Raw genomic sequence first — 27,107 nt, forward strand, 5'->3', positions numbered from 1 at the left:
AGCGTTTGGAGAAAGTGTATTCAAGCGACTGCGCTCGCTGCTGTACTGGGGTTTGTTTTGCGGATATTCTGCGCGAAATATAATTCTGCCCCGGCAGTGGTTGCTCAGCTGTGAAGAAGAATGCCATTTTAAAATGCTGAATTTCAGCAGATTCGAGCACGACAGCCAGAAACAAACTGAGCAAGCAATGAAGTTCGTGAAGGCCCTCCAGGGTATGACCAAAGCGGAAGCTCGATTCTGTATAGCCACCGCGACGGTTGCCGCCTGTAGAATCGAAGAAATGTATCTGCACCATGGAGTTGCAGCCGCCCTCTGTGCTGCCTTGCCCCTCAGCTTTGTGCTTGCTATTTTTTGCATTACTTGCATCGTAGCATGCTATCGAAAGGCAACAAACGCGCCAAAGGTGCAGCGTACCTGACTCTTTTGCTGTGCTCTCAAAACGTCGCTATGCGTGTTTGTGCCTGGTTTTGTCGCTGGCTGGGATTGCTTCATATGTTTGCTATCTGTTGCTTCTCCCCAAATGCTTCCAGGTGCTACGAAAGCTCAGCGGCTTTCTATTCGTAGGCATCCACTGGTTGGCAAAGATACAATGCAGTCTGTTGCTGACGACGGTAGCCCGCTGAATGATGATGATATGTGCCCTCAGCTGCAGCATGCGTAACCTTCCTATTCAAATTTCATAGTAGTTGCCCGTATCTTTTGCTTTTTGAACTTTTCGGGGTGTTCCCTTTACGCCTTATAAGCGTGAACTCCCTAGTCTTTTCCAAATTTGAGACCAGCTGTCACTCTTCAGCGTGAGGCCCTTTACACCAACATCTTGCCCGTGGTTGCTAGTTGGGTAACAGTTCAGCACCTTTTCGCTTGACTGTATTGAGTGTATTCAATATGGATCCTGAAGAAGCTGCTTTGGCTGGCCTGAAGAAGTACAGAGAGTGCTGTAAAGTGGATCTCCTGTGTCCTGCTGCTCGCCTTTGTTCGCTGGAATAGTGTCTCAGTCACAAGCAGGCCAGCTGCAGCTGAAATTGACAAGCATTAGTTCATACAAACTGCAGAAAGCATTTCTGTTGCTTCTGCGCAGAACAGGACCCCTGGGACTTCTATTTTGCATGACGTCGGAGACTTCAGAGGCATTTTATAGCAATGTTTACCTTGTAGGCTTTTCGCACAGCTTTGTGGTGCCTACTACAGGACTTTTATTTTTGATATTTTGCTGGCATGCTCATCTCCACCATGCTTTGTGTTTAGATTTGCTTCGGAAAATAACATCATCTACACCATCCCTCTCCGATCCTCTGCCCGTTCCCTTGTCGCTGGAGAGCCCACAACCCACACTAATTTACTTGCTGTCCTGTTCTCGTGTTCTTGCTGGATACGTCTGTGCGCTTCCTGCGCGCATTGAGCTACTGCTAGACAGTGAGAAAACTTCTGAGAACAGGTGGGAGGCATGCAAACTTCCAGAATGTGCTTTGCAGAGGGACATGACATAAGTGGGCAATTGGAAAGTGTTTACACGGTGAGCAGTGCGAGCAGACAGACGGCCTTCCCCGTTCTTCAACGGCATCTTATTTATCTTAAACATTTGGCCGTATCATCTTTAATCAGGCGCAGAGAGCACTTCACACGGTGCGTGTGAAGCATAAATTGTCACTAGTGGCTTCTGATGCAATCCGCAGTGCGATGGGTAAATCTTACAAACATATGTCTAACACCTGACTTTACTCGAGCTGAAGGGGAAAAAATACATACAGACGGAGAGAGGGACATGCGCAAAACTGCTCATCGCACTTGAAGCTTGAAATATGCCAAGTAGTATTGCAGGTACTGCGATATGTTCCAAAATTGTGTTTACGCAGGCTGTTGCACAGAGCATTGCATTCAATGTGCAAGCGCACACCTGTAGGCACGCATGCGTATACAATGCTTCACATGTGCCTATGCACAACTGCTTGTGTCAGTGCCTGTGTAATTTGTCCGCTTGTCTGTATCCACCTGATTGGACTCGCTTAGGCCCTGCATACAGGTGTAGATATCCACGTGTGCGACAAATCGCAATGCATTGGCTTATACCTACGAAAACATACATAATTGTACAGGGATACACACCCCTTCTGAACAAAATAATGCTGCGTCTACGTTCGCTGCTGCACAAGCTAGCAAATGTACCCACTCACAAAACGGCTTAGAGCCAATGGATAGAAATTACAACTCTTCGTCTTTCGTAGATGACCTCACTGCCTAGGCGTCACAAAACTTTACGGCAGCAGCTAAGTCGTGGTTCTGACTGTCTTCCCTCGTGGCTAGTTGTTAGCCAAAGTGATTCAAAATGCAAACTTGCTACCGTATTGTTCCAGCCAACGCAAAACTTGACACTAAAAATTTTTCCAATAAATAAAACAGACTGCACAGTAATCTTCAGAGATGCACGTACATGAAATGCATGCACTTTATGAAGACGGTCGTTAAAACCATTGCTGTCTCTAGGCCCTTGATGCCCTGGGCGACCCACTGCAAGATATTGCAAACAGGCTAGAAAGGGAGCCATCAACCCTAGTGTTCCGTGACGTCTGCCCTTGATTGGCCTCCTGCTGACGAGTAGCCGGAGAGACTGACGCTGGATAAGCCTGAAAGAGAGAAATCAGAGCCATCCTCTGTCTCTTCGCCTGCTATAGGAGATGAGGGGTTTCTATCACCCAGAAAAATTCGGCCGCCGCTCCCTGTGGAGGTCATGATCCTAGGTGACGCAGGGGCATCTCTTGTGGATGTTATTCCTGAAGTTGGTGCACGGACTGCTCCTGGTGCAGCACCTAGGCGCCTTCTCTCTGGCAGCTGCTGCAATTGCTCGTTCTCTTGGTCGCTGCTGCTGCTGCGGTGCCTGATTCTCGGGCCAACGACTCCGGGAAAGGAGGGCGTCTCCTGCTGCGTAGAGTCTGATGCGTCAGCTGAAGCCGGTACATTCAAGTGAAATTCGCCTTTCTGCAGCTGCTGTTGCGGCTCGATGTGTCTTCTTATCCGGCCCACCGGCGTCTGATGTGGCATCATAGAAACCGCCCTTCTAGGGACCCTTTCTGCTGCCTTTCCTACTGCTGCTGCTTCGGCCGGTGTCGCTGCTGTTGCTGCTGTTGTCGCTGTCGCTACACTAGCTGGAGCGTCAGCAGATCCCGGCAAAGGCATGCGCTGGACTATTCGTGGGCTCAAATGGCGAGAGGAAAGTGAAGATGTTCCGGGAGAGGAATCAGACTGCACGAGCTGCTGCTGCGGCTGCATCCGGGAAGGGTTTAGGTTCGTGCTGCTGGTGCTTCCGCTTTTGCTCCATTTCTCGGCGCTGCTGCCACTCTCGACGCCGCTGCGGGAAGTTGAAATTTGACTCTCAGTGGCTGACTGGCGGCAGCCGTCACCCTGTGCAAGGAAAGAAGCTGCAGGGATTGTTCTCTCGAACGCAAGGGTTTCCTTTTTGCTGTCATGCCTTTCTGGCTGCAGAGGCTTCACCCTAACACGGCGTTCTGGTATCCGCGCCGCTGCTGCTGCAGAAGACTCACTTTCCGTATCACGTGCTGTGGAAGAGGACAGTTCTTTGCCAGACAGTGACAGCTGCTGCTGAGTGAGAGCCGCGGCTGCTACTTGCTCCTCCGCTGCCAGATCAAGTGATGCATCTACTTTCACTGTTGATGCTTCTGCGCCTCCTGCTTCGCTCTCCGCTAAAGACAAAGCCCCCTTCTGCGCTCGGCGAGCAGCAGCCGCGCAACGCAGCACGAGTCGGTGTAAATCGGAAACAAAGACTTCTAAGAAAGAGATATCTCGCTGCTGCAGCGAGCACAAAGGCACGCCGCTGACCGACAGCCGCAACAGGCTCGTTTCGCTTTCCTGCTGTTGTTCTTGCTGCCGCTGCTGTAGCTCCTGCAGCTGATGGGGAGCATCTGGATGATCTCGCAACGTCAATGCATCCAGCAACTGCTGCACTGTAGGAGCTGCAGGAAACATTGGATGGCTCAATTCGGACTCTATATCTTCAGCCTGGTTAGCAGCTTGAGTGTGTGAGAGACAAGAAGCAGAGAGGCCTCTGCTGCTGCTTAGGAAGCCGCTAGTGCTAGTGCTCACGTCGTTGTTATTGCTGCTGCAGCTACTGGTGCTGCACTCGTTGCTGCTGCTACTGTTGCTGCCGCTGCTGCTTAAGTCCCCACGGCAGTGGACACTGAAGAACCGAGCATATCCTCGAACCGTCATCAGGACGAATTCGCTGAGCTGCGCCACGCGGCTATCTGCTTCTTGCTGTTGTTGCTGCTGCTCTTGCTGCTGGAGCTGAAGCATATGCTGTTCCTTCCGAAGATGAGCGTACACCGCCTGCAGGAGGTTGCGCTGCGTTGCAAGGCTCTGCAGCAGGACTGCATGCTGCTCTTCTTGCAGCTGCTGAGCACCGTCGGAATGCTGTTGCTCCACTTGATCAGCAGTTGCACTATTCGCCTCAAGCTGCTGCTGCTGTTGCCGTTGCGCCTCAGTGTTCCCCTGGCCATCAAAAAGAAGTTCTCGCTCGTGCTGCTGCACAAACTGCTGCTGCTGCTGCTTTTGCTGCTGCAGGTTCGATGACTGCTCCAGCAGGAGCAGCTTCTGCTCCTCCAGATGTCGTTGCAGCTCTTCCTGCTCATTCGCCTTCCGGTCCAGAGCAGCCTGCTGCTGCAACAGCAAATGCCGTTGCTCTTCTAGTGGTTCCTGAAGCAGCTTCAATTCTGCCTGCTGTTCTTCAAGCTGCTGCTTCTGAACTGACATCTGCGCCTCTCGCTGCTGCAGTTCCGCTGCTTGGTGTGCTATGGAGTGCTGCAACAGCTTTTGCATTTCTACCAACGCAGCTAGCTCCTCATTATACGCCTTTTGGCGTTCGACCTCCTCAGACTGCGGTTGCTGTTGCTGCAATATCTGCTCTCGCTGGTGCAGCTGCTGCAGCTGTTGCCGATGTTCTTCCTGCTGCTGCTGCAGTTGTAACCTCACTGCTGAAAGTTCTTCCGTCTGTTGCACAAACTCTCGCGACTTTTGCTCCAGCTCCGCTTGCAGCCCAGTGAGCTGCTGCTGCAAAGCCTCCAGTTGTTCTCTGTGTTGCTGCTGCTGCTGCCACTGCTGCGCAGAGGGGCTATCTGCAACAGGGCATGAGCCGTACGTAAGGTCAGGCTCCGTAAATGTGCGCTGGTGCGACGGAAACTCACTCTCAACATTGCTGGAGTTGTCTTCAGCGCAACCGTCATCGGCGCCGCTGTTACTGCCGGTTGCTGCATGCGCTGCCTCTGCATCTTTCGTTTTTCTTGCAAAGCATTTTAACGCTAAGAGCTGCTCCTGCAGCTTTCGAATCTGCTGCAGCGTCTGTGAGATAGGAGGACCAACGGCAACAGGAGGGCCACTTTTTTGCTGCTGCACCTGTTGGTGGTGCTTCAGCTGACTGTCCAGCAACGCGCAGCAGGCTAAAGTTCTCTCCGAATGATGATATAGAGCCATCAGCCGCTGCTGCAGCTGCTTCTGATGCTCAGCTGCAGCCTCATATTGCTGCTGCTGTTGTCTTTGCAGCTGCGCCTGCTGCTCGTTCTGTTTCTCTGTTGCGTCTAGCCGTTGCTGCACTATCGCAAGCTCACGCTGCAGCTCCAGCGCTGTGGAGACCTGCTGCTGCAACTCTTCTTCCAGCTGCAGTTTCAGCTTCTGTGTCTCTTCCTCGCGCTGCTGCTGCTGTTCTAGCTGCTGCTCGAACTGTTTCCGTAGTGCTTCTCGTTCTTTCTCCCGTTGCATTTGCTGCTGCTGCAGTTCTTCATCGTGCTGCTGCTGCAGAAGACACAATTCATCGGCATGGTGTTGCTGCTGTTCCTGCTGCAGCTCATCGCAGTCACGCTTTGTTTGGGAGATCGCCTGGGCTGCCTGTTGCTGCTGTTGCTCTAGTTGCTGTCGCAGAAGCTGCAGCTCCTGTTGCTGCTCCAGTCCTCGGCGTTGTTCTGCTTGCTGCTGCTGCTTAGCGTCCAGCAGTTTTCCCTCCAGGTCTCCTTTAGCCTCCTGCAGCTTCATTACCTGCCCGAAGAGCTCCTGAAGGCCACAAACAGCAGCAGTAGGCGCAGGAGCCAGTGCAGCAGCAGAAGCCGAGACAACAAGAACAGCAGGTTATTCGAGGCAACACACTGCACTGAAGGCAAGCGTTTGCACAGCAGCAACTGCAAAGGGGAAAAATGAACCAGCACCTGTATGCGTTGCTGCTGGGAATCAATTTCGCGCTGGAGCTCCAGCACTGCTTGCGAAGTAGCGCTGTCTTGACTGTCTTGCTGCTCCTGCACCTGCCGTCGCTGTTGCTCTAACTCCCTTCTAAGGTGCAAAGTTGCCTCCTCTTCAGCTGCAAGACTTTGCTGCTGCATCTGCAGTTCCCTGAGCTGCTGCTGCAGTTGCTGCTGCTGATGTTGAAGCTCCTGGTGCTGCAGCTCCTCCCTCTCAGCAAGTTCTCTCTCGTACTCAGAGAGGCGCTGCTGCTGTCGCGCGAAGTGGTCCTCTTGCTGCTTCGCTAGCTGTTCCTGCAGCAGCTGCTGCTGCTGCTGAATTTGCCGTTCCCGCACAAGGCGATCTGCTTCTCTTTGCTGCTGCTGGGACTGCGCAGCTACGCGGTGTTCCTGATTGTTTAGTCGGTGCTGGAGTTCGTTCGCTGCTTGCTGCTGCTCCTGCAGTTCTTGCTGCTGCCGCTGTAGCTCCTCCTGCCGCTGCTGCAGACGGCTCTCCTGCTCCTGCAGGTCTTGCTGCAGTTGCTGCAGCTTCTCTCGCTCTTGGTCCAACTCGTGGCTCTGCAGCTTCATGGCCTCGCGCTGCTGCTGCACTTTTGACTCCAGGTGTGATAACAAGCGCTGCTCTTCTTGTAGCTCTCGCCGCTGTAGCTGTAGCTCCCGCTGCTGCTGCTGTAGTTCGTGCTGCTGCAGCTGCAACGCTTGCTGTTCTTCCCGCAGCTTTTCGTTCAGGGTATCAAACTCCCGCTGCTGCTGTTGCAGAGAGAGTCTCTCTTCATCAAGCCGTTGGAATTCTTGCTGAAGTTGCTTTTGCTGCTGCTGTTGCTGCTGAAGGAGCTGCTGCTGCTCATCACGCAGCCGGCGTTCCTCCTGGCGGAGTTGAAGCTCTGCTCTCTCGAGCTGCTGCTGCTGTTGTTGCTGCTGCTGCTTCTTGCTGCAGTCGCGCTCGGACTGCACCGCAGCAGCGACACGAAAACACAGGCCGCCCCAATGGCCGTTACAACTAGAATACATTTCTACGTCATAACAGCAGCAGCACGCATGACCTACTAAGAGCTCTCGCAAGCGGGCCGAAAGGCGGGAAATGGTATCTTCTGCGTCTCTTTGCTGGTCCCGTAACTCAGCATGGAGCCTTTGCTGCTGCTGCTCTTGCTGCTGCTTTTCCATGCGCAGCTGCCGCAGCTCTTGTTCTTGACGACGTAGCTGCAACTCTCGCTCCTGTACTTCCTGTTGAAGGTCTCGGTGCTGCTGCTGCAGCGACTGCTCCCGCTGCTGCAACTTCTGCTTGTCGGCCTGTAGCAGCAGCAGAGCAACGTCAACGTAGCGCGTCTTAGACTGTTGCTGATTCTGCTGCTGCAAACGCTCCAGCTGCTGGTGCAGTTGCTCCTGCAGCGCCTTTTGTTGCTGCGCCTGAAGGTGCTGCTGTTGCTCCTCAAGTCGCTGTTGCTGCTGAGCCTGCAGCAACTGCTGCTGGTCCTGCAGCTGCAGGTGCACAGCCCGCCTCTGATGCACAGAGAAGAGGTAGAGACACTGATACACCTGCAGAAGGCATAACGTTACAACTGCAGACAAAATGAGAACAGCAGCAGCAGCAGCATCAGCAGCAATGCTGTTCCGGTGAACGTACTTGCTGCAGTATCCACGTAATGAGGCGACGATCGGGGAGCGCCACCGAAGGAAAAAGAGGAAGTTGGTACTGCGAGCTGCTGCCGAGCAGCAACAACTGGCGCAGTTTCTGCATTTGCTTCTGTTGATCACTAGGTGACAGACCCTCCAGAAAATCTTTGAAAAGATGGCGTAGGTGCTGCAGCAACTCCTTGCATGCAGATGCTGCAGCAAGACCACCCCGCGCTATTGCGAGCGCCCAAGCCTTTGCCTGCTGCGCCGTTGCCACCAGCTGCTGCTGTTGTTGCAGATGCTGCTGGAGCCGCTGCAGCTGGCACTTTGCCTCGTTAAGTTTCTTCTCTTGCTCTTGCAATTTCTGCTCCGTCTCCTGCTGCCTTCTCTGGGCCAGCAGCAGCTGCGCCTGCATGTCCGCGCTGCGCCACTGCTGGGCTTCTGGCAAGCCTTGCACTGCTGCTGCTGCATCAGCCGGTGCTGCAACGTCCCCTGCTGCAGGAAAGCGCACATAAGTAACACGCGCATGCAATGGGCAGCAGCAAGGCTGCAGCCAGCTAGGCAGCAGCAGCCGCTGCTCCTTGCTAAGCAAGGACTCGTCCCACAGCAAACCGCCACAGAGGTCTGCAGATGCCGCATCTCCAAGCTTCTTAATAACGGCAGCAGCGGGTGCTGCTGGTGAATCTTTAGCCGCTACTGTCTCTGCAGCAGCTGCGCGGGCAGCATGCAGACAGGCGAAAAATCCGCCACAAGAAGAGCACAAGAGGCGAAAACTACCTGCTGCAGCAGTTGCAGCTAGCACAGCAACAAAAGCGAGCGCTGCTTCCTGCTGCAGCAGCAGTAGCTGCTGCTGCTTGTCGGCGAGTGCTTGCGGGGTGCCGTCTGCTTGCTTCGCTTCATCGTAGACGTACTTTCCTGCTCTGCTCCTGCGTCTCTGTTGCAGCTGCTGCTGGACAGCACGCGGCGTGAATGCCACACCAAATGCGTTTGCTGCATCGTGATGCTGCTGCTGCTGCTGCCGGTGAGGTCGAGGTGGAGGCGCCGCAGGGTCTGCTATGCCATCCACCTCCTTCAGCAGATCTACAAATTCCTCCACTGGGTGTACGGCAGGTTCATGCCTGAGTTGCTGCTGCTGCGTCGGAGTGTGCCGCCGCCGCCGTTCCTCCTGTTGCTGCTGCTGCTGCTGCAGCAGCCTGCGCAGGTGGCGGCTCGGCGTTGTACTCATACCCCACGAAGAGTCCGTGTCGCCTTGCTGCTCCCTTAGCAGTTGCTTGTGTCTTTGACTCAGTCGGCCCGCAGCGCCACAGCGGTACAGCCTGCTGGCGCCGCCGCTGCTGCTGTCGCTGCTGCCGCTGCTGTTGTCGCTGCTGCTACTGTGAAGCAGCCGGTGGTCATGGCTGCGTCGGCGGGCCCTCCTGTGCGCATGCCTGCCGTGTGCAGAAACAGCAGCAGCAGCAGTGTCAACTGCATGCAGCATGGATCGATCCAACTTTCTCCGCCTCCTGCAGCAACGGCAGGAGCACGTGTCCGCTGCTGCAGCAGCAGCCGCTGTTGCAGCAGCTGCTTCTGCTGCTGCTGAGGGGGACCCTCTCTTTCGCGCAGTGGCTGCATCTGCCTGCACCCAAGAAACGCGGCCCCGGGATCTCGTTCTGCGCTTGCTCCTGCTGATGCTGCTGCTGCTGGTGTCGCTAGTGCTGCTTCTAGGGCTTCGCAAATGCGGGCCGCCGAATTGCTTGTCTGAGCCCTCACTCGTCGTTTCTTCAGCTATTGCTGCCAGCTCCAGTCGCTCTTTCTGTGCATTTTGTTGCTGCTGCTGCGTCTGTTGCTGCTGCGGTTGCTGCTGTTGCTGAGGTTGCTCGTGCTGTGGCTGCTGCTGGTCTATGAGGTCTGATGGCTCTACCTGGGTCTGCGCATCCAGCTTTTCAGCGCCTTCAAATGCAGAAGCAGCAGCAGCTGTTTCTGATACAGCAAGCTTCTCCCTGTTACACTGTACTTTCACGTTGCGCTGCTGCAGCAAATGCGTCTGTGTTTCTGCGTCGCAGGTTGACACCCTCGCAAGCTCCTCTCCTGCTACTGCTGTGACAGCAACGGCAGCAGCAGATGCTCCTGCCGGCAGCACTTCCCCTTCATTCAAGACTGCTGCCTCCAGCTTCCCCCCTTCTTGCTGCTGCTGCTGCTGCTGCAACGCAACTTGCTGCTGCACCAAGGGCTCAAGTAAGGACAGGTCTGTCTGGACTTCCGAGCCAACAAGACCTGCCACGAAATGTTCTGGCTGTGTTTGAGTTCCCTGCTGCAGCAGCAAAGTCTCCTTCTGCTGTTGCCGCTTCGTCTGCACAGCCACAGATACCATTTCCCGCGCATTTGCTGCCGCTGATACTTCCAGGGCTTGGCTTCTCTGTGCATCTAGAAGCTTCTCATAGTGCTCCTTTTGCTGCTGCAGTGCCGCCTCAGTTGCTTTCAGCAGATCTTGGTGCTGCTGCAGCGCCTCCTCCCGCATGCGCTTCTGCTGCTCCTGCTCCGTATCCCGCTGCTGCTGCAGCTGCTGGTATGCTTCCTCAGTCCCTCGCAGCTGCTGCTGTGTTGCACTCAAAGTCCGCTGCAGTGCCTCCGCGCGGTCGTTTTCTGCCTCCTGCATCAGCAAGCGCGACAGCAAAAGTGCCACTAGCAACGGCAACAAAAACTGCCACTTAATTACGCGCAGTGAATAGAGGGGATGCAAACTCTTGATGGCGCAGCGCCAATAGCAGTTGCTGCTGCTGCAGCTGCATGAGGGATGCAGTCTCTCACCTTTGCTACAGCGAGCTCTTGGTGCTGTTGCTGCCACTCCTGCTGCTTCACTTGCCACTTTTGCTGCAGCTGCTGTAGCTCGCAATGTTGTTCCTGCAGCTGCTGCTGCATCTCCTCAACCTTTTCCTGGAGTCGCTGCCTCTCGTCTGGCACTTCCATTCCTGCTAAAATTAAGTCATCCTCCGTCTGGATGCCAACTGTGGCCACTTTGGGTTGCCGATGTTGCTGCTGCTGCTGCTGCTGCTGCTGCACTTCTTGCTGCGTCTCTAAGTCAACAGCACTTAGTGCGGCAGATAAGCGTCGCCTTCGCTGCACTTGCTCGTGCCAAAGCAGCAGCGCCTGCCGTTGCTGCTCCCCAGCGCTGCTGCGGCCAACAGCAGCACCTGAACTGTGGCCACTTCTGCTGCTACCGCTGCTGCAGTTGCGGCTGCCGGTGCTCTTGCTGCGGCGAGGAGGAATTGCTTTCAACTCCCGACCCGGCGAGGCTGAGCGGGCTCTCTTGCGCTCTGTCCCGTGCGCCTTTTGCTGCTGCGCTGTTTGTTTCTGCTGCTGTTGGTGCTGCTGCAGCTGCTCCAAACACGTTGACAAGCTCAGTGTGAGGTCTGCACTCAGTGGCTGTTGCTGCAGTGAGAGCAGCAGCTCACTAATATTCTCTCGCAACTCCGCATCCTCCGTTGTTCCTAAGGACTGCAACAAAGAGTTGCTGCTGTTGCTGGCGCTGCTGCTGCCATTTGCACTGCTGTGCCGCAGCCGCTGCTGCACCAGGTGCAGCAAACGGCGAATCCACTGTGACAGCTGAGCGTTCACAGAGACAAGGGAAGCCACCTGCTGCTGCAATGTTTCTACATTTGCTGCGGACTGGTCTTCTGCGGTCTCTTGCTGTTCTTGCTGCTCTTGCTGCTGCTTTTGCTGCTTTTGCTGATGTCTTTGCTGCTGCGGCTGTGACGCATCCAGCAGGTGCTGCTGCTCATCGCAGCGCTGCTGCAGCACGCGGATCGCCGTAACAAATCGATCTCTCTCCTCCAGCAGCTCCCGCTGCCGCTGCTGTTGCTGAGCCAGCTGCTGCTCCAGAAAATCTTGCTGCTGCCGCTGCGCATCATGCTGCTGCTGCTCCTGTTCCTGAAACGTCCGGACCTGGCTCTCCGCCTGCTGCAGAGCGGCTTGGGCCTGCTGCAGCTCGCGGCGGTGCTGCTCTGCCTCCCGCTGCAGCTGCTGCAGCTGCTCCTCGTACTTGTTTGCCGCCAGCTGCCTTTCCAGCTGCAGCAGAGCAGCAATGCCATCTGACTCTCCTTCGCCCCCAGCAGCAGCAGCTACTGCCGCTGGCCCCACAGCAGCTGCGACAGCAGCGTTGCGTCGATACTCTGCAGCTTCTTCCTGTAGTTCCTCGTTTTGCTGCTGCAGTAGGTCAGCTTGCTGTTGCTGCTTCTCCAATTGCTGCTGCACCTCGCGAAGCACTTGCTGCTGCTGCACCAGCTGCTGCAAAAGCTCTACGTTGCTCTGCTGCTGTTGTTGCAGAGACTGCTGCAGGGTGTCTCGCGACTCCACGGTAGCCGCGTGCTGCTGCTGCAGCTCCATGAGCTGCTGTTGCAGCGCTGTGGCCTGGATTTGCAGTTGCTTCACCTGTGCCGCTTCTCCTGCAGCTTCAGCCTCGGCCTGCAGCAGCAACACACAGTACTGACACTGCAGCCAATGCAACAAAGCAGGGCTTGTTTTTCCAGCGTTTATCTTTGTTGTTGCAGTTTTTGCTTTTGGCAGCAGCAGCAACAGCACTGCAGCAAGCAGCAGCGCACCTTTGCCGCTCGCGCAAATGCCTGCTGCAGCTGCTGCTGAAGTGCTGCTGCTGCTGCTCTGCTCTGGGCCCTGATGCTGTCGAGTGCCACAGCAAGGCCGCGCATCTGCTGCTCCTTCTGCAGCAGCTGCTGTTGCAGCACGTGTGTCTGCGTCTGCTGCACATCAACGCCGACCCCAAGGTGGGGAAGTAAAAACTGCTGCTGCTGGTGCTGCTGCTCTTGCTGCTGCTGCAGCAGCAGCAGATTCCTGCGGGTCTCCGCTAGCTCTCCTTCCAGCTGCTGCCGCTGTGTCCTCTCCTGAAAACAAAGAGCAGCCAAGGCGGCTTCAAAGCTTTGTATCTGTACAGCCAAACTTCTAATTGTTCTTTTTAATACTGTCCCTGTCTTCCAGCCTTGCTGCAGTCACTGGCCCCTCTAGCCCCCTCTGTGTCTGTTTCTTATTTTATAGTTTGTGTCTCTGGCAGCATCTCTGCTGCTGCTCCTGCATTTCCGTGTTTGCTGCTGCTCTAAGTGCTGCTTCCTGCTGCAGCAGCTGCATACAGTGCTGTGCTGCTGCCTACGGTTGCCAGTGCAGCATCTTTGGCTGCAAGGGCGACATGAAGCAGCGCCGTCTGCTGCCTCGGTGCAGCTGAGTCATCCCCGGTGGTAGCAGCAGCTGCTGCCGCTTCTGCAGCTGCTGCAGCAGCAGCTGCTGCTGCCGCTTCTGCAGCTGCTGCAGTTGCTGCTGCTCTCGCAGCTGCGTCTTCTCCGCCATTCGCTAAGCCTCTCCCTGTAGCTGCCGCCTCCCCACGCCCCAGTTGGGCTGGCTGCATCAACATAAGGTCCAGCTTGTGCTGCTGCTGCTGCTGCTGCTTGTCCTGCTCCTGAGGCAGCAGGTCCTGATGCCACGGGTGCCACTGCTGCAGCTGCTGCTGCTGCTGCTGCTGCTGCACGTGCTCGAGGGCGAGCGGCAGCGGGTTGAGAAGCCCACGAGAGGCAGCAGCCTCCTCGCCCCTCTCCCCCTTTGCAGCAGCAGCAGCAGAAGTTGGAACAGGGGCAGCGAGACCTCCGCTGCTGCGGCGCTCCGTGCGGGGAGTGCTGCTGGGCGTAGAGCCTCCGCAGTCTACAGGTAAGGGCCTCTCCAACTGCTGCACAGCAGCAGCGAGCTGCTGCTCCTCCTCATCGCTGCTGCCAAGGTAGCTGGCAGCAATGAAACTTTTCCTTCCTCCTGCCGCTCCCGCTGCAGTTGCTGCAGCTGCTGCAGTGCGAGAAGAGGAACCTCGCGGGGGGAGCCATGGGGGCTCCATCTCCGCTGCTGCACTGAATTTCGGGGCTTCAAGTCAAAGCATTACGCCAGCAGCCGCAGCAGCAGCATCTGTGCAGCTGTTAAGGCAGCTGTGTCCTGCTGCTGCTGCTGTTACTGGTCTGCTGCAGCTCTCACGGAGAGGCAGCATGCTCGCCAATGAGCCGCTGCTTGATCTCGCTGCTGCAGCTGCATTAGCAACAAATAAACAGCGGCATCAGTAGGCCTCAAGATCTATTAAGACTTCTGTGCGGAGCCGCGCACCCCTCGGGATGACTGTCTGGGCCACGGGCTGGTCGGGGGCCCCCCACCCTTAAGGAAGGGAAGGCCACGCCGACAGAGAAGCAGCTAAAGTTGAATTAAATTTAAATAAATATTTTCAGAATTCTGTTGAATTACACAATAAAGTGTTGTGTGCCATAAACAAAGACAAACACTCGGGACACGTAGTGCCATCCCATTTCGACGTAGCGGCACTGAATTCAATGCGAAGGCCATCGGAGTGTGTAGCACGAGTATTGCTACAAAAATTAAAGTAAAATTTAAAGTGTATAATTCGCCCAGCGAAACAGAGGAAGCCCAAACACACAATATAGGTTTAACGAGCAGCAGAGATATTGGGAGCCCATGTAACACCGTGTAACACCAAGCTTGAACGCAAACAAAAACAACAGCAGGGCGGCAGTCAACACAGCCAAACAGCAAACAGGAGACAGGCGAATACGAGCAGAATAAACGAGAGGTGGGAACTGCAAATGGCCTGGAAAAAAGGACAAGACGCAGACTCTGCTGCGGCGTACCGCAGGCTGCTCCAAACACCGCGGGCAGCTCACGCATGTGCTAAGGTTGGCCCTCCTATTCTGCTCCCAGCAGGCACCAGCCATTTGGCTGCAGCTAGCTGCGGCTACCTATGGGCTAGCCGCAGCTAGCTGCAGCTCGAAATGTGCCTAGAGGGTCCCCACGAGCTCAAAGGCTAAGTTTCGTAATTCCCAATTCAGGAGATGTAAGAAATCTACAAGCAGGAGCCAAGGCGCAGCTAGACCCATTCTAATGCCCATTGGCGCAGCAATACTCTAGCACTGGGGTCCCCTGGGGTTGCCACTGGCACCCACAGACTCCACGGGCGGTGGGCTGTTCCTTTATTTTTCTTATTCGACACCCCTCGGCAACTCTCAGAGGCTGAAGCTGCTTCTGCAGCCTTTGTTTCTGCTGCAATAACAAAATGCTTTTTCAAATGAATAAAGAAATAAAAATAAATAGAAAGTAGCAGCGCATGCATCCGCAGAGAGCATTAAATATGCAGAAAGCTGCACCCGGGATCCTTTTGCTGCAGAGTGCGTCCAACCGAAACATTAAAGTTCCGATAAGCTGCAGCGCGGCAATAAGAAACATTTCATCTCCAGCTTCCATTCAAATCAGATTCATTAATACAATTTTGCAGGCGCCCTAGGCTAGCCGGGTTGGCTAGCTGTGGCTAGCTTGGCTAGCCAAGCTAGTTAAGGCTGGCCAGCTGCAACTCCCTTCTAAATGACTTGGTGCTTAAGAGCTGCAAAATCAGCATGTGTAGAGGATGAAGATGCAGTCTTCTCGCTCAATAACAGCGAAGTCCAAAAACTGGTGTAAATAGCTACATTGTTTAATGTATGCATATATATATTTGCACATAAACGGATCGATAGAGTAGACGAAGAGACAAAAACATAAATAAAAAAGATCAAATATTGTCTGCACAATTCCCCTTGAAGAAGGGGCTACTGCGCACTTGCTGCTCCTGCCCTCTGCCCCAGCGGCAGCGGCGACGGGGGCCCTGAAGCTTCACAGGCCGTGGGCGGCCGAGTCAGCTCTTCGGCGAATTGCTGTTGCTGTTGCTGCTGCTGCTGCTGCAGCAGCAGCTGCTGCTGCAGCTTCGTCATGAATACAGGGCCCCCAGAAGCTGCATGCACAGCTTCATCGCTGCTGCGTTGAGACATGCTCCCTAAGGCGTCCGCTCTCTTATCTGGCATGTACGGGTTGCTGGTGCTGCTGCTGCTATTGTTGCAGGCTGCTGCAAGCTGCTGCTGAAGCAGCAGCGAGGGAAAGCGAGTACCAGCTCTGTCCGGCGTTTGCTGCTGCGCAGACACTGAACTCATTTGCCTTTGGTGCTCATAGAAATCGTTGAAGTCCAAACGCAGGCGCAGAGACCTGAGGCCGTTGCCGGGGCAGACAGAGCAGCAGAAGACAAGCTAAAATTAAAACCCAAGAGCTACAGATGGGAAGCAGCAAGAAGACAGCCAGCAGCAGCTGGCACCCGAAACGACCAAAGAAACCTAGAAGAGGAGCCACACCGATGGGAGCATCAGACAAGGCATGGAACTCAGCAGAAGCAGAATAGAAACAGCGATAATTCTTTCGAACTATTCTGCAGTTTGAAATATTCTGCAAGTCTCGAGCCTTAGCAAGAAGGGAGGCAGCAAGTGTTTATTCTGAATGAAATACGGCTGAAGATGGCCTCTGCTGCTGCAATTGCTACAGTTCCTTATGCCGAAGCTACTGGTTGCTGCTGCTACTTATGCTGTTGTTGTTGCTGCTGCTGCTGTCACTGGTGCTGTTGCTGCGGCTACTCCCGCTGCAGCAATACAAACGAATGAAAATACGTGGAGCCGCAGGAAGGGCCGTTGTGACGCACCTGATCGCAAGGCAGTGGTCGAGCTGCATGCGGCTTCTGCTGCTGCTGCTGCTGGCAGCCTGTGCAGCAGCAGCTGCTGCTGCTCGGACTTCGCTCTGTTTTGAGTCCAGCAGCTGGAGCAACTGAAGCATCTGCCGCCGAAACGCCTGTCTTTGCTCCTCTACCACGATCATGCTGCTGCTGCTGCTGCCGCCAATGGCTTCTGATGCTGCTTCTTGGTCATCAGGCCCCCGAAGCTGCTGCTCTGCTACTGCAGCAAAGCGAAACTCCTGATGGAACAAACAGCACCAGTCGTCTTCGCGCCTCGGCAGCAGCACATGTAGCAGCAAGGCGCGTAAAAGCGGCAGCAACAAGATGAGTAGCAACAGCTGCAGCAAGAAAGCAGCTTTAAAATTCACCGCTCTGGACGCCATGGATGTGCATGTTTCGTGCATCTCCTGAATTAATCCATGCAACTGCACATTGATGCTGCTGCTGCTGCTGCCGGACGCAGCAGCTGCTGCTGCAGCTGCAGCTTCCTTTGCATCGTAGAGAAACAGTCCATCCTGACAAGGCATGCAAAAGGAGAAGTTGCTGTTCTTGTGCTGCTGCAGCTGAGCAGCAGAAGATTCGACAATGGAAGCATCAGCTGCAGCAGCGGGGCCTGAACTGCACAGAGCAGCAGCAGCTGCAGCAATCGGTGACAGTAACGGGGCAAACTTACGTGCTGCTGCTGAATACACTGCCACAATAGTGCAAGAAACTCATCCACGTCGCGGCATCTGAAAAGTAGCAACAACAGCAGCAGCACCAAAAACAGCTGCAGCAAGGAATCCACCTCTCAAAGTGACCAGTGACGCTGTTTAGCGGATCTCGATAAGCTGCTGTTTGCTGCTGGAGCTGCTGCTGCTGCTGCGACTTTGCTCTTGCACCAGGAGACGCTGCAGTCACAATGCTGCAGTTGCAGCTGAAGGAAGCCAGCTTTCCCTGTGCGCTTCTCAGTCGGCAACTGACCGCCTCTGCTGCTTCAGCTGTTGCTGCTGCTACTGCTGCAGCAGCAGCAACAATGCGTTCTATCGCTGCTTCAGCCTGCTTCCTTGTTGCTGCTGCTGCTGCTGCTGCTGAACAGCGGCTGGTTACCTGTGGATAGATTGATAGAAAAGAACCCAGTTGGGCCTGATGACTTCCTGGTGGGCGAAGTGAAGCCAATGGCGAGAGAAATGGAGCATTTCGTTCAGCAAATGAGTTGTCTGAAGTGATTAAGACAAACAAAGGGGAAAATAAAATCAAACATATGCAGCAGCAACAAACTGATGACGAAAGACGAGGCGACCGGATTTTCTGTTGCTCATGCTGCTGCTGCTGTTGCAGCTGGGCAGCAGCAGCAACAAAATTTTGTCGAAGGCATATGCTCCCTGGAGTCTTAATTTAAATTATCTTTAATTCTTTCTAACAACCGTGAAAGGCAACTCAGCTGACGGCCAAAATTGCATGCAAACAAAAGTCAGACATGCAGAGATGCAGCAGGAAGAAAGATAATGGAGCAAATAAAATGAGGCAGCAGCAGAAGACAATTCAGGCTGAGACAGAAACCGAATGAAGCTCAGACGAAGGCAAATTGAGGCAGAGTCCTAAAGAAAGTGAGACTGAGGCACACGTAAAATGAGCCGTAGACAGGGGCAGCTTAAAAATATGATAAAGGCAAAATGAGGCTGAGACAAAAGCAAAGACAGACACAAGACCACAAATGAACAGATCCAAGAACCTGCAGCCCAAGCCAGATGATGCGCAGCAGAACAAGCGGACAGGGCCCGAGAGACAAGCAATAGGAGCAGTGGCAGCCAGCAGCAGCAGCCGGCAGCAGCAGCCAGCAACAGCAGTCGGCAGCAGCAAGATCCAACAGCAGCAGCAAGCAGCAGCAAGGGTAAGCAGCAGCGGTGGCTGCAATAATGCTGCATGTGTGCAATTCAGTAGCTGGGCTACTAAAAACATAATTGAGGCTGCTGCTACCCACGCGGGATATCTGCAGAATCAGCAGCTCTTCCCGCGCTGCTGCAGTGGCGCGGGAGACGAGACTTTGCCCTGCTGCTGCTGATGAGGCGGAAGCGGCTCCGCGCTCTGCGGCTGCTGCTGCTGCTGCTGCTGCGCGCTGCTGCTGCCGCAGCTGCTTTTGTAGCGAGCAGCCACGTAACCACGCAGAGTGCAGCTGGCGGTGAGTAAGGTGGCTCCTACATACCACACACAAAGGCACACACGACTAATGCAGCAGAAGCAGCAGCAGCAGCAGCAGTGCTAAGTATAGCTCGGCAGCTCCAGCACCAGGAGCGTCTGACAGATTCGAAGAGCAGCAACAGCAGCAATTCACTTCCAGAGTAAGGCAAAGAGCTTGTGACACTGCTGCAGGAGTTCATCTCCTATAAAGAAGCGGAGCGGCTCCTCAATGCGCAGATGCAGCACCAAGCCTCGCCACAGCGCGCTGCAGGTGCTGCTGCTGCTGCTGCTGCACTGCTGCTGCAGGTACGACGTATGAGGGAAACGAGCTGTCAGAGCGAAGGCAAGAGCTGGTGCAGCAGCAAACAGGCTGACTCCGCTGCTGCCTGCGGTAACACAAGAATCACACGGAGGTTGCGTTGCTGCTCCTGCTGTTTTGCCCACTGCTGCTGTTCTTGCTGCTGCTGTTGCTGCAGCTGCCTTTGCAGTTTGTCCGACTGACACTGCCTTGCTGCTGTGTCTATGGCCGAGAGGATGAGGGGCTGCAGGGATATGGTGCCGCCGTGCTGCTGCTGCTGCTGCTGCTGTGCGGCGGCATCGAGCAGCAACGAAGTGAAGTCGCCGTCCGCCAGTAGCAAAAACCTAAGCAGGCAACCAAAGACAGAGAGACCAAGACAAATAGTTAACAATTAAAAACGAACTGACACGCAAAGGGAACCACCACAGCAGCAGCAGCCTGAAGGCAGCCTAAGGCAGCAGCTGAGGCAGCAGCGGCGAGACGAAGCAGCAAATGGCTCCGGCCTGGCGGCAGGCAGCCGCAGCACATGCAGCAGGAACAGGGGAGGGCGTAGAGACACGGGAGCAGCAAACGCGCAGGGTAAGGAGACACCCGCAGACAGCAAAAAAGCCAAACAAGAAATAAAAGATCAACTAGAAAACAGAGACAGCAGCAGGGCCCCAAAAAGGTGCTCAAAGGCAGCTCGAATGGCAAAGAGGGCGGAATGGAAGCAGATGTGCAGAGGAAGTGCAGCGGAGAGTAGACACAAAGAAAATCTACAAGCAGATCTGCTGCTGCTGCTGCTGCTTCTGCTCTGCAGCCAGAGCCATCGCTGGGCACTGCAAGCGCCTTGGGCTCGGCCCAGGAAGGCAAATTCAGGAGGAACTAAGGAGAAGAAAAAGAAGAAAGTGTAGCACACAGCAGCAGCTGCATCTTGCTGCCAGCTCTATAATGCGAGCATAAGCAAGAGCTGCAGCAGCAGTAGCAAATACAGGAAGAGCAGCAGCAACCGGGAGGCTGCTGCAGCAAACAGATGCCGCACCGTCTGATGGCCTCGAGATAGCTAAGCAGGTCGTGCTCCCACAGCAGCAGCTCTACCAGCCTGCACGCCTCAACAGAAACGCAGCACAAGAGTAGAGCATTTACTGCTGCTCCTGCTGCTGCAGTTGCAGCAGCGCTTGCTCCTACGGCAGCAATCGTCGCTGCAGCAGCAATTGGTGCCGTAGCACCAACTGATTGTGCACTGGCTCTTATTTGATTCTGCTGCTGCTGCTGTGTCCATCACTTTTTACTTTCGCTACGTTGCGGCATCTGCTCCGCCTGCTGCTGCCACTGACAGCTCTACTGCTACTTCCTTTTCCAGCGCTGCTGCTGCTGTTGCTGCTTGCCTTTGGTTGCCCTTCGTGGAAGCAGCTGCAACTCGTTCATCAATTTTCTGCAGCAGTGGCAACTCAGGGTCGTGCGGCTGCCTCAGCATCTCCTGCTCCTGCAGAAGCAGCTGCTGCTGCTGCTGCTGCTGGCCCTGCGGAGTCAGCAGCCCATGATCATCGTGGCGCTGCGGTAGCAGTTGCTGATGCTCCTGTTGCTGTTGTGGGCTCTGGAGCAGCTGTTGCTGCTCCTCGAGAGAGAGAAGCTCCTGCAAAGTGGCAGGTAGTTCCCGCTGCTGTTGCTGCTGCTGCAGCTGTAGGTTTGCTGTAGCTTTTGGCGGCTTCTCCAGCAGCCTGCAGGGCAGCAAGACAGGCAGCAAGGAGCAAAATCAATAACCAATAAAAGCGATGCAAAGAACGAAGACAAAGGTGCCACAGTGCCGCTCTTGCTGCCTCTGTCGGTTTTGCTGCTCGTGCCATCACTTCACTAGGAGCTGCAGAGGCAGCAGCTGCAGCCGCAGCAGCAGCAGTGGCTGCAAGACCAGCACCAGGTGCAGCAGCAACTGCCGCTACAGCACCACAAGCAGCAGCGGAACCAAAAGCCGCAACACCAGCAGCAGCTGCAGTAGCAGCAGCAGCAGCAGCAGCTCTTTGGTGATATGCCTTACTCGCTATAGAGGACACTCTTTCCAGCCAACAAGAGCCGCTCAGGCAGAAGCGACGGCATAAAAGATGGAATGTTCTCGCGCACCAGGACAAACCTGAATTTTGGCAGCAGCAGCAGCAGCAGCAGAGGCAGCAACAGCAGCAGAAGCAGCAGAAGAGACAGCAGCAGTACTTAAAAGGCATGTGAACAGTGGAAGCTGGAGCAGGAGCGCTACCCAAGGAGGAGCAGAAGCAGCATTTGAAAGTAGAAACAACAGCAGCAATCAAAGAGCAAACGCAGCACGCGAGCAAGGGAGCAGCAGCAACACGAGCAAACCGCCGACTGGGGCAGTCCCGCAGCAGCAGAGGCAAAATGTACATAATTGTCATATATATACTATGCATATTAATATTATGAGTATATTATATATATACATATATATAGATTCATATATATATACAAGCGCAGTTTCTGCATCTAGCAGGTAACAGCCTTTTGCCATGGCCCTCTCCCTCCTTCCCCCTTCTGCTGCTTCTGCTGCTGCAGCATTCCTAGCTTGTATCTCTCTTTCATTTTGCTTTTGTGCTGCTTCGGCTGCAGCTGCTGCGCTTACCGAGACCGCCAACTGGACAGCTGCGGGTCTTGAGGCGCCTCGCGGATGAAAAACTCGCCTTCTTCATCCCTGCAGCAGCAGAAACAGCAGCAACAGTAATAGCAGCTGCAGCAGCAGTAGCTGAAGCGGCAGCAGCTGCACCAGCAATGCTAGAGCTAGCTGTTGAAACGCCGTCGACAGCAGCAGCAGCAGGACCCGCCGCACAGACGGCTTCGACACCACTGCCTTTCGCAGCACTAAAAAATGTGTCAAACCAGCAGCAGCAGCCCCAGCAGCAGCAGCAAATGCAGTCGTCTGCTCACCGTAGGTGTCCATATTTGGTCCAGCTTTCAATAGCGTCGGCCATCGGCAGGAGAGATCGGTGGAGCTGATGCAAAAACACACGCACAAATACTACGCCTTGCTGCTGCTGCTGCTGCTGTGGGTGTTGCTGCTGCTGTCTGCTGCTGCTTTGTTGGATGGGCCCTTGCAGCAGGAAACCGCCTACAATCTGGAGGGCGACAGTGCGCAACTCGGAATCCCCTGATGAGCAGTGAGCTGCAGCGCAGCAGCAGCGGAGCAACAAAACAGCAGTACCAGAAGCAGCAGAAGCAGCAGAAGCAGCAACACAACCGTAGCAGCAGCGAATGAGCAATTTTGCTTTCAGCTGTCCCGCAGTACTGCTGGTTATGGCTGCAGATGCCACTTCAGCAGCTATAACCGCAGCAGCAGCCCAGCAGCAGTAGCCCACCATAAATAGTGGAGAGGAGGGCAGCACCCTTCAGCCCTTTCGCGGCTTCCGTCTGCACTCACAGCAGCAGTAGCAGCGGCACCACCAGCGGGCAGTGATAGTAGCAAAAAAACAGAGGCAGTAGGAATGAGACAAAGGAGAGCACTTGTGCTGCAGCACAAAGCAACAGCGGAGCGGCGACGAAGCAAAGAGACAAAGAGAGAGCAGCAGCAGCAAATTAAGCAGCAAAAGGGCAAAAAAGAGGCAGCAAAAGGAGCAAAAACAAAGTGAGGGAGAGGAGGGCGGCAGCAGGGGGAGAAAAGAGAAAGAAAAATGTAAAAAGGTGAGAAAAACAAATAAAAAAGATAAGTGGCACTGAGAGGCCGTAGCAGCAAAGCCAGCGCAAGAGCCCGCAGCAGTGGTGAAGAGCTTCGGGGAAAGAAGCAGAAGCCGCAATAACATCAGAAGCAGCGGCAGCAGAGACAGAGCCTGGGTAGAGGAGCAGCAGCAGGCAGAGGCAGCAGCAAAGGAGCAGAAGCAAATGGGAAACAAACCAGAGACACCAAAAGCCGCATGCGCTGGTAAGGGCCCTGCAGCCAGACTGCAAGGCGCCGCAAAGTGGGTAGGCCCCCCTGCGCTGTTGCTGCTGCTGCTCCTGCTGCCGATGGGTCTGTTGCGGCTTCGGCGCTGCAGCAGCGACGCGGAGATACACAGAGCCAGCAGCAGGCGGCAGCTAAGGAGAAGCAGCAGAGAAGAAACGAAAGCGGAGAGGAGACCAGCAGCAGAATAACTGAGGCAGCAGCAGAAAAAGGATTAGACTTCAAGGGAGGAAGCAAAGGCAGCCACGAGAGCAGCCGGAGCAGCAGCAGGAGCATCTGCCGCTGCCGCTGGCACGCTACTTCTGCAGCTGCTGCTGCTCCCTCTGCTGCTCCCCTGTTGCTGTTTCCCCTGCTGCTCTCCCTGCTGCTGCTGCTGCTGCTGCTAACCGCGCGATGTCTTCTTCGAGGATGGCGATGAGCTTGAAGTACTGGCGCAGCTCTGCTGCGACGCTCTGGCGAAATGCCTCAGCAGTTAAGGGACGGGGCAGCAGGAAGGAGCCCTGAGAGGCCGCATGCAGCAGTGCAGCGAAATTATTAGTTTGCGGGCTGGCCTCTGGGGCGAAGCTCTGGGGCTGCAGCACTAAAGTTTTCTTGCCTAATTTAGTCGGCTGCAGCAGCAGAATGGCGAGCCTTTTGGCTTTCATATAGAAGTGCTGCTGCAGTGAGAGAGGCACTGAGAAACGTGTAAACAGCCAGCTGCTCTAGTGCTGCACTGAAAGCCAGCAGCAGCACAGACGCAGCAGCTTGCTGCTGCCGGCCAAGGGATGCTGCCCTACCCCTGGCTCCTCCACAGCCGCTTTCACTCGGGTGTACATACACCCCAAAGACCCCACGCGGGCGACAAGGCCCAGGACGCTGCGCGACGCCTTCACCTGCAGCAGCAACGCAGCAGCAGCGGCGCATCAGCAGCAGCGCAGTAGCAGCGGCAGCAACAGCAGCTGGACCTCAGCAGCTTGGACAGATAGCGCCCCACGGACTCTGGCTTGAAACGGAGCCGCCAGGCCGGAGGCGGGTGCAGCAAGGGGCAAGCAGCAACAGCTGCAGAGCAGCACTAGCTGACAGAATTCTAGATAAAATATTTAGTTTTTGAACATCAAATTCAAAAACAAAAAGAAAAAACGATGGGGGGTGGGTAAAGAAGGAAGCAAACAAGCAGCCACCCCAAGCAGCACCCAGCACCCAAACAGCGAAGCAACGAGCCACTGGCGTTTTCAGCGGCCTCCAGGGAGCAGCGCTTCAGGGGTGGAGGCAGCAGCAGCAGCTGCTGCAGCAGCGGCAGCAGTGAGACAGAGCAAGAAGAGAAACAAAAGGACGCAGACGAGGGGGACAGGGAGCAGCAGGCGAAGCTGCAGCAGAGTTGCAAAGGAAAAATTCTGCGCAGCAGGAGCTGCTGCTGCTGCTGCTTACAGGGGAGCACAGGCGAGCCGTCTGCAGCAGCGGATCGAAGCGCACAAACCTGCCCTCCATGCCTGAGGCGCAGCAGCAGCAGCAGCTCTGATGCGGCAATTTGGTTCTCACAGAGAGAGCTTGGCCAGCCGCGACACAGGCGCATAGCCGCACTCGCGAGAGCGCCAGCCCACGCTCGTAATGCAGTGCCAGCAGCTGCAGCAGCAACTGCAGCAGCAAATGCAGCAGCAACTGCGGCAGCGCATAACGACGGCGGTAATCTAGACAAGACCCGCAACGGCAGCAGCAAGAAGGGCAGCAGCACCGCCATAGATAGTAGCAGCACAGCACCACGAGTCGCAACGCAGAGACAGCAGCGAGACACAAAGCAACAACAACAGTATTCGTATTAGATTCACACAGCAAAAGGCGCAGTAACAGCAGCAGCAAAAGACGCAGCAGCAGCAGCAACAATAGTAGTAGCCGAGCAGCTGGGACTGCGGCAGCTGCAAGCATACGCTGCCCTAGCAGCGCGAAGAGTAGCAGCAGCGCAAGCAGCAGCGATGACGCTTCAAAGGAGAGCAGCGCCAGAGAGAATAGCAGCAGCAGCTGCAGCAGCAGCAAGAGCAGCAGCAGCAGCAAATATGGGGACGTGCACCGCACCTTGCAAGACGAAAAGAAGGTCTCTCAAGAGGGAAATCTCGTCGGCGCCCCAAAGGTCTGCAGCAAATCGGCAGCATCAAATCAGCAGCAGCAAAAGAGCAGCAGCAAGATGGCCTCAAGGTGAAGCGAGCGCTGAGGCGAGGAAGGAGTAAAATATAGAGAGAAAGGAACAGCAGCAAACAGGGTCAGCTGCCGCAGCCGCAGCAGCTGCAGCAACCGCAGCTGCGGCGGAGACAGAAAAGGGCCTCGGAGGCTCATGCAAAGAAACAAAAAAAAACAGAAATGAAACTAAAATGGAACATAGAAGCAGCGAGATCCAGCAGCAGCAGCAACAGCAGTGGGACCTCGTGCCGTCTTTAAGCGTCTCTGTAGCAGCAAATGCAGCAACAGTGAAGGCAGCAGCAACGGATGAAGCAGCACCAACACCAGCCACAGCAGCAACGTCAGCAGCAGTAGTAACAAAGTTGTAGCAGCAGCAGCAGCAGCATCAAAGTTGCAGCAGCAGCAGCAGCAGGGCTACCGTAAGCACAGGCTGGCTGCGACTGCAGCACCGGAGGCTCAAGTCTCCTTGCTGCTGGCGGTCCGCTGTGGCTGAGGGACATTGCCAAGTGCTGCGCAGAGTCTGCAGAGGTGGCATCCCCTTCTGCTGCTGCTGCTGTTGCTGCTGTGTGTGCTGCTGCTGTCGCTGCTGCTGCGGCATTGCTGCTGCTGCTCACGAGCCCGCCACGCGGTGTCGCGGCTGCGCGCGGTGTCTGGCGTCCCCTCCCCGTTGTCGCTGCTGCTGCGTCTGCTGCTGCTGCTGCTGCTGGCGCCTTTTGGCCCACACTTTGCTGCTGCAGCTGTGGAGCCCTAGAGAGCAGCAGCAGCACTCTGAGGATGGCGTGGGGCCGCTGCAGCGGCTGCTGCTCCTTCGAGAGCAGCAGAGTGGAGAGCCGGGAGAAGAGCGAGGGAGGCGCAGCAGCAGCAGCGCCCCTCAGTCTCTCTGCAGCAGCAGCAGCAGCAGCAGCAAAAGCTAGATGAGCAGATGAGCTGATGCAAGACACGGAAAGGAAGGTCAAGACAAACAGGGGTACAAGTGCAGCAGCAAACAGCAGCAGCACCCAGCCGCGCTGCAGCTCTCAGCTGCTGCTTGCTGCCTACGGCAATTTGCCTGTTTTGCTGATAAGGCCTTTTGCTGCCACTTTAAATTCACTTTTCAAGTTTTGATTCGTTTGCTGCTGCAGAAATTTGGGTTTTTTTCATGTCTCTGGCCTGCTGCTGCTGCTGCTGCTGCTGCACCGCTGCTGTTGCTGCGTTGCTAGGGCCGCGCTGCTGCCGCCTCAGCAGCAGCGAATGACTCAGGTGTATATACACCGCAACTCACCGTGCAGCTCCGAAAGGACTTCAGTCCTCTCCACCATCTCAGCAGCAGCATCGAGAGGTGCAGCAACAGCGCGGCCCTGCTCCTGTGCTGCAGCTAGGTGCCGCAGCAGCAGCTGCTGGAGCTCGTGCTGCAGCTGCTGCTGCTGCTGCGCGCTCAGAACTGCGGCTGCTGCTGTATCGGTGCTAAGGGCCCCAGTGCTGCACAGCAGGGAAGCCAGCCTAGCCAGTGGGGGGCGCACGTGCCCACTGCTGCTGCTGCTGCTGCTGCTGCTGCTGCTGCTGCTAGGCAGCAGAGACCCTTGTGCCCGCATCTTCCAACAATGACAATGCACATACAAAGGAAAAAAGAGGACCTGAAGAGGAGGCAGTGAGCGAACAAATAAGCAGCAGCTGCTGCTGCGCCCACGCTTTAGGGCCACAAGCTGCTACCGGCTAGCGGTGCTGTTGCTGCTGCTGCTGCTGCTGGTTTTTTCCCGTTTGTCTCTTCGCCCCCTTTTCCTCTTCGGCTGCTTCCGCTGCAGCCTCTCCCTTCGGCCTACAGCCCCAGCCAAGCCTCAGCTTATGCCCGAAAGCCTACAGAGGGCCCCTGGGGGCCCCGGGGCCCCTCTGTGCCCCGGGGCCCCCTGGGTCTGCCGGGGGCCCCCACGAACTCCGCTGCGAGCTGTGAGGCTCTTAGCTCTGCGCCAAGCGCATATATACCTGAGGGGCTTCTTAATGTCTATTGGCGCCGCTCAAAGCCCTTGGGGGGCCCGGGGGGCCCTGGGGGGCCCCTCTGGACTTGCGGGAGGGCCCTGGGGCCCCCGCGTCTCAAAGGAGGCTCAAACAGACCCACACTGCGCACAGAAACGTTTTATAAGTCATGTAGAGGCCACAAAATGCACAGAGGCTCGCAGGAGGCCCAAATCTGGCTGGATTGGGAGCCTC

The 27,107-nt window shown here is 55.6% G+C and overlaps 3 protein-coding genes across 3 annotated transcripts; all 3 read right to left on the minus strand.

The window, feature by feature from the left end:
• Positions 1–2,547: 2,547 nt before the first annotated feature.
• Positions 2,548–13,710, minus strand: ENH_00053680 (hypothetical protein, conserved; the record flags this gene model as incomplete). The annotated part of the gene is made up of 7 exons (XM_013581500.1): positions 2,548–6,051; positions 6,204–7,181; positions 7,281–7,769; positions 7,858–10,476; positions 10,635–12,287; positions 12,425–12,721; positions 12,985–13,710. 7 exons carry the CDS (start codon positions 13,708–13,710, stop codon positions 2,548–2,550), a joined length of 10,266 nt encoding a protein of 3,421 aa, XP_013436954.1.
• Positions 13,711–15,457: 1,747 nt separating this feature from the next.
• Positions 15,458–17,579, minus strand: ENH_00053690 (hypothetical protein; the record flags this gene model as incomplete). Its single annotated transcript, XM_013581501.1, has 5 exons — positions 15,458–15,887; positions 16,372–16,640; positions 16,770–16,916; positions 17,075–17,132; positions 17,491–17,579. 5 exons carry the CDS (start codon positions 17,577–17,579, stop codon positions 15,458–15,460), a joined length of 993 nt encoding a protein of 330 aa, XP_013436955.1.
• Positions 17,580–18,893: 1,314 nt separating this feature from the next.
• On the minus strand, positions 18,894–26,494 carry ENH_00053700 (Spc97 / Spc98 family domain-containing protein, putative; the record flags this gene model as incomplete). The annotated part of the gene is made up of 15 exons (XM_013581502.1): positions 18,894–19,203; positions 19,881–19,940; positions 20,140–20,559; positions 20,874–20,966; positions 21,465–21,533; positions 21,767–22,001; positions 22,195–22,246; positions 22,728–22,860; positions 23,073–23,272; positions 23,549–23,644; positions 24,180–24,241; positions 24,353–24,439; positions 24,822–24,878; positions 25,342–25,803; positions 26,185–26,494. The coding sequence occupies 15 exons, from the start codon at positions 26,492–26,494 to the stop codon at positions 18,894–18,896; spliced, it is 2,646 nt and encodes an 881-aa protein (XP_013436956.1).
• Between the last annotated feature and the right edge of the window lie 613 nt (positions 26,495–27,107).

The sequence above is a fragment of the Eimeria necatrix genome, genomic scaffold, assembly GCF_000499385.1.
Source record: "Eimeria necatrix Houghton genomic scaffold, Enh_scaff435, whole genome shotgun sequence".
Taxonomy (NCBI): domain Eukaryota; phylum Apicomplexa; class Conoidasida; order Eucoccidiorida; family Eimeriidae; genus Eimeria; species Eimeria necatrix.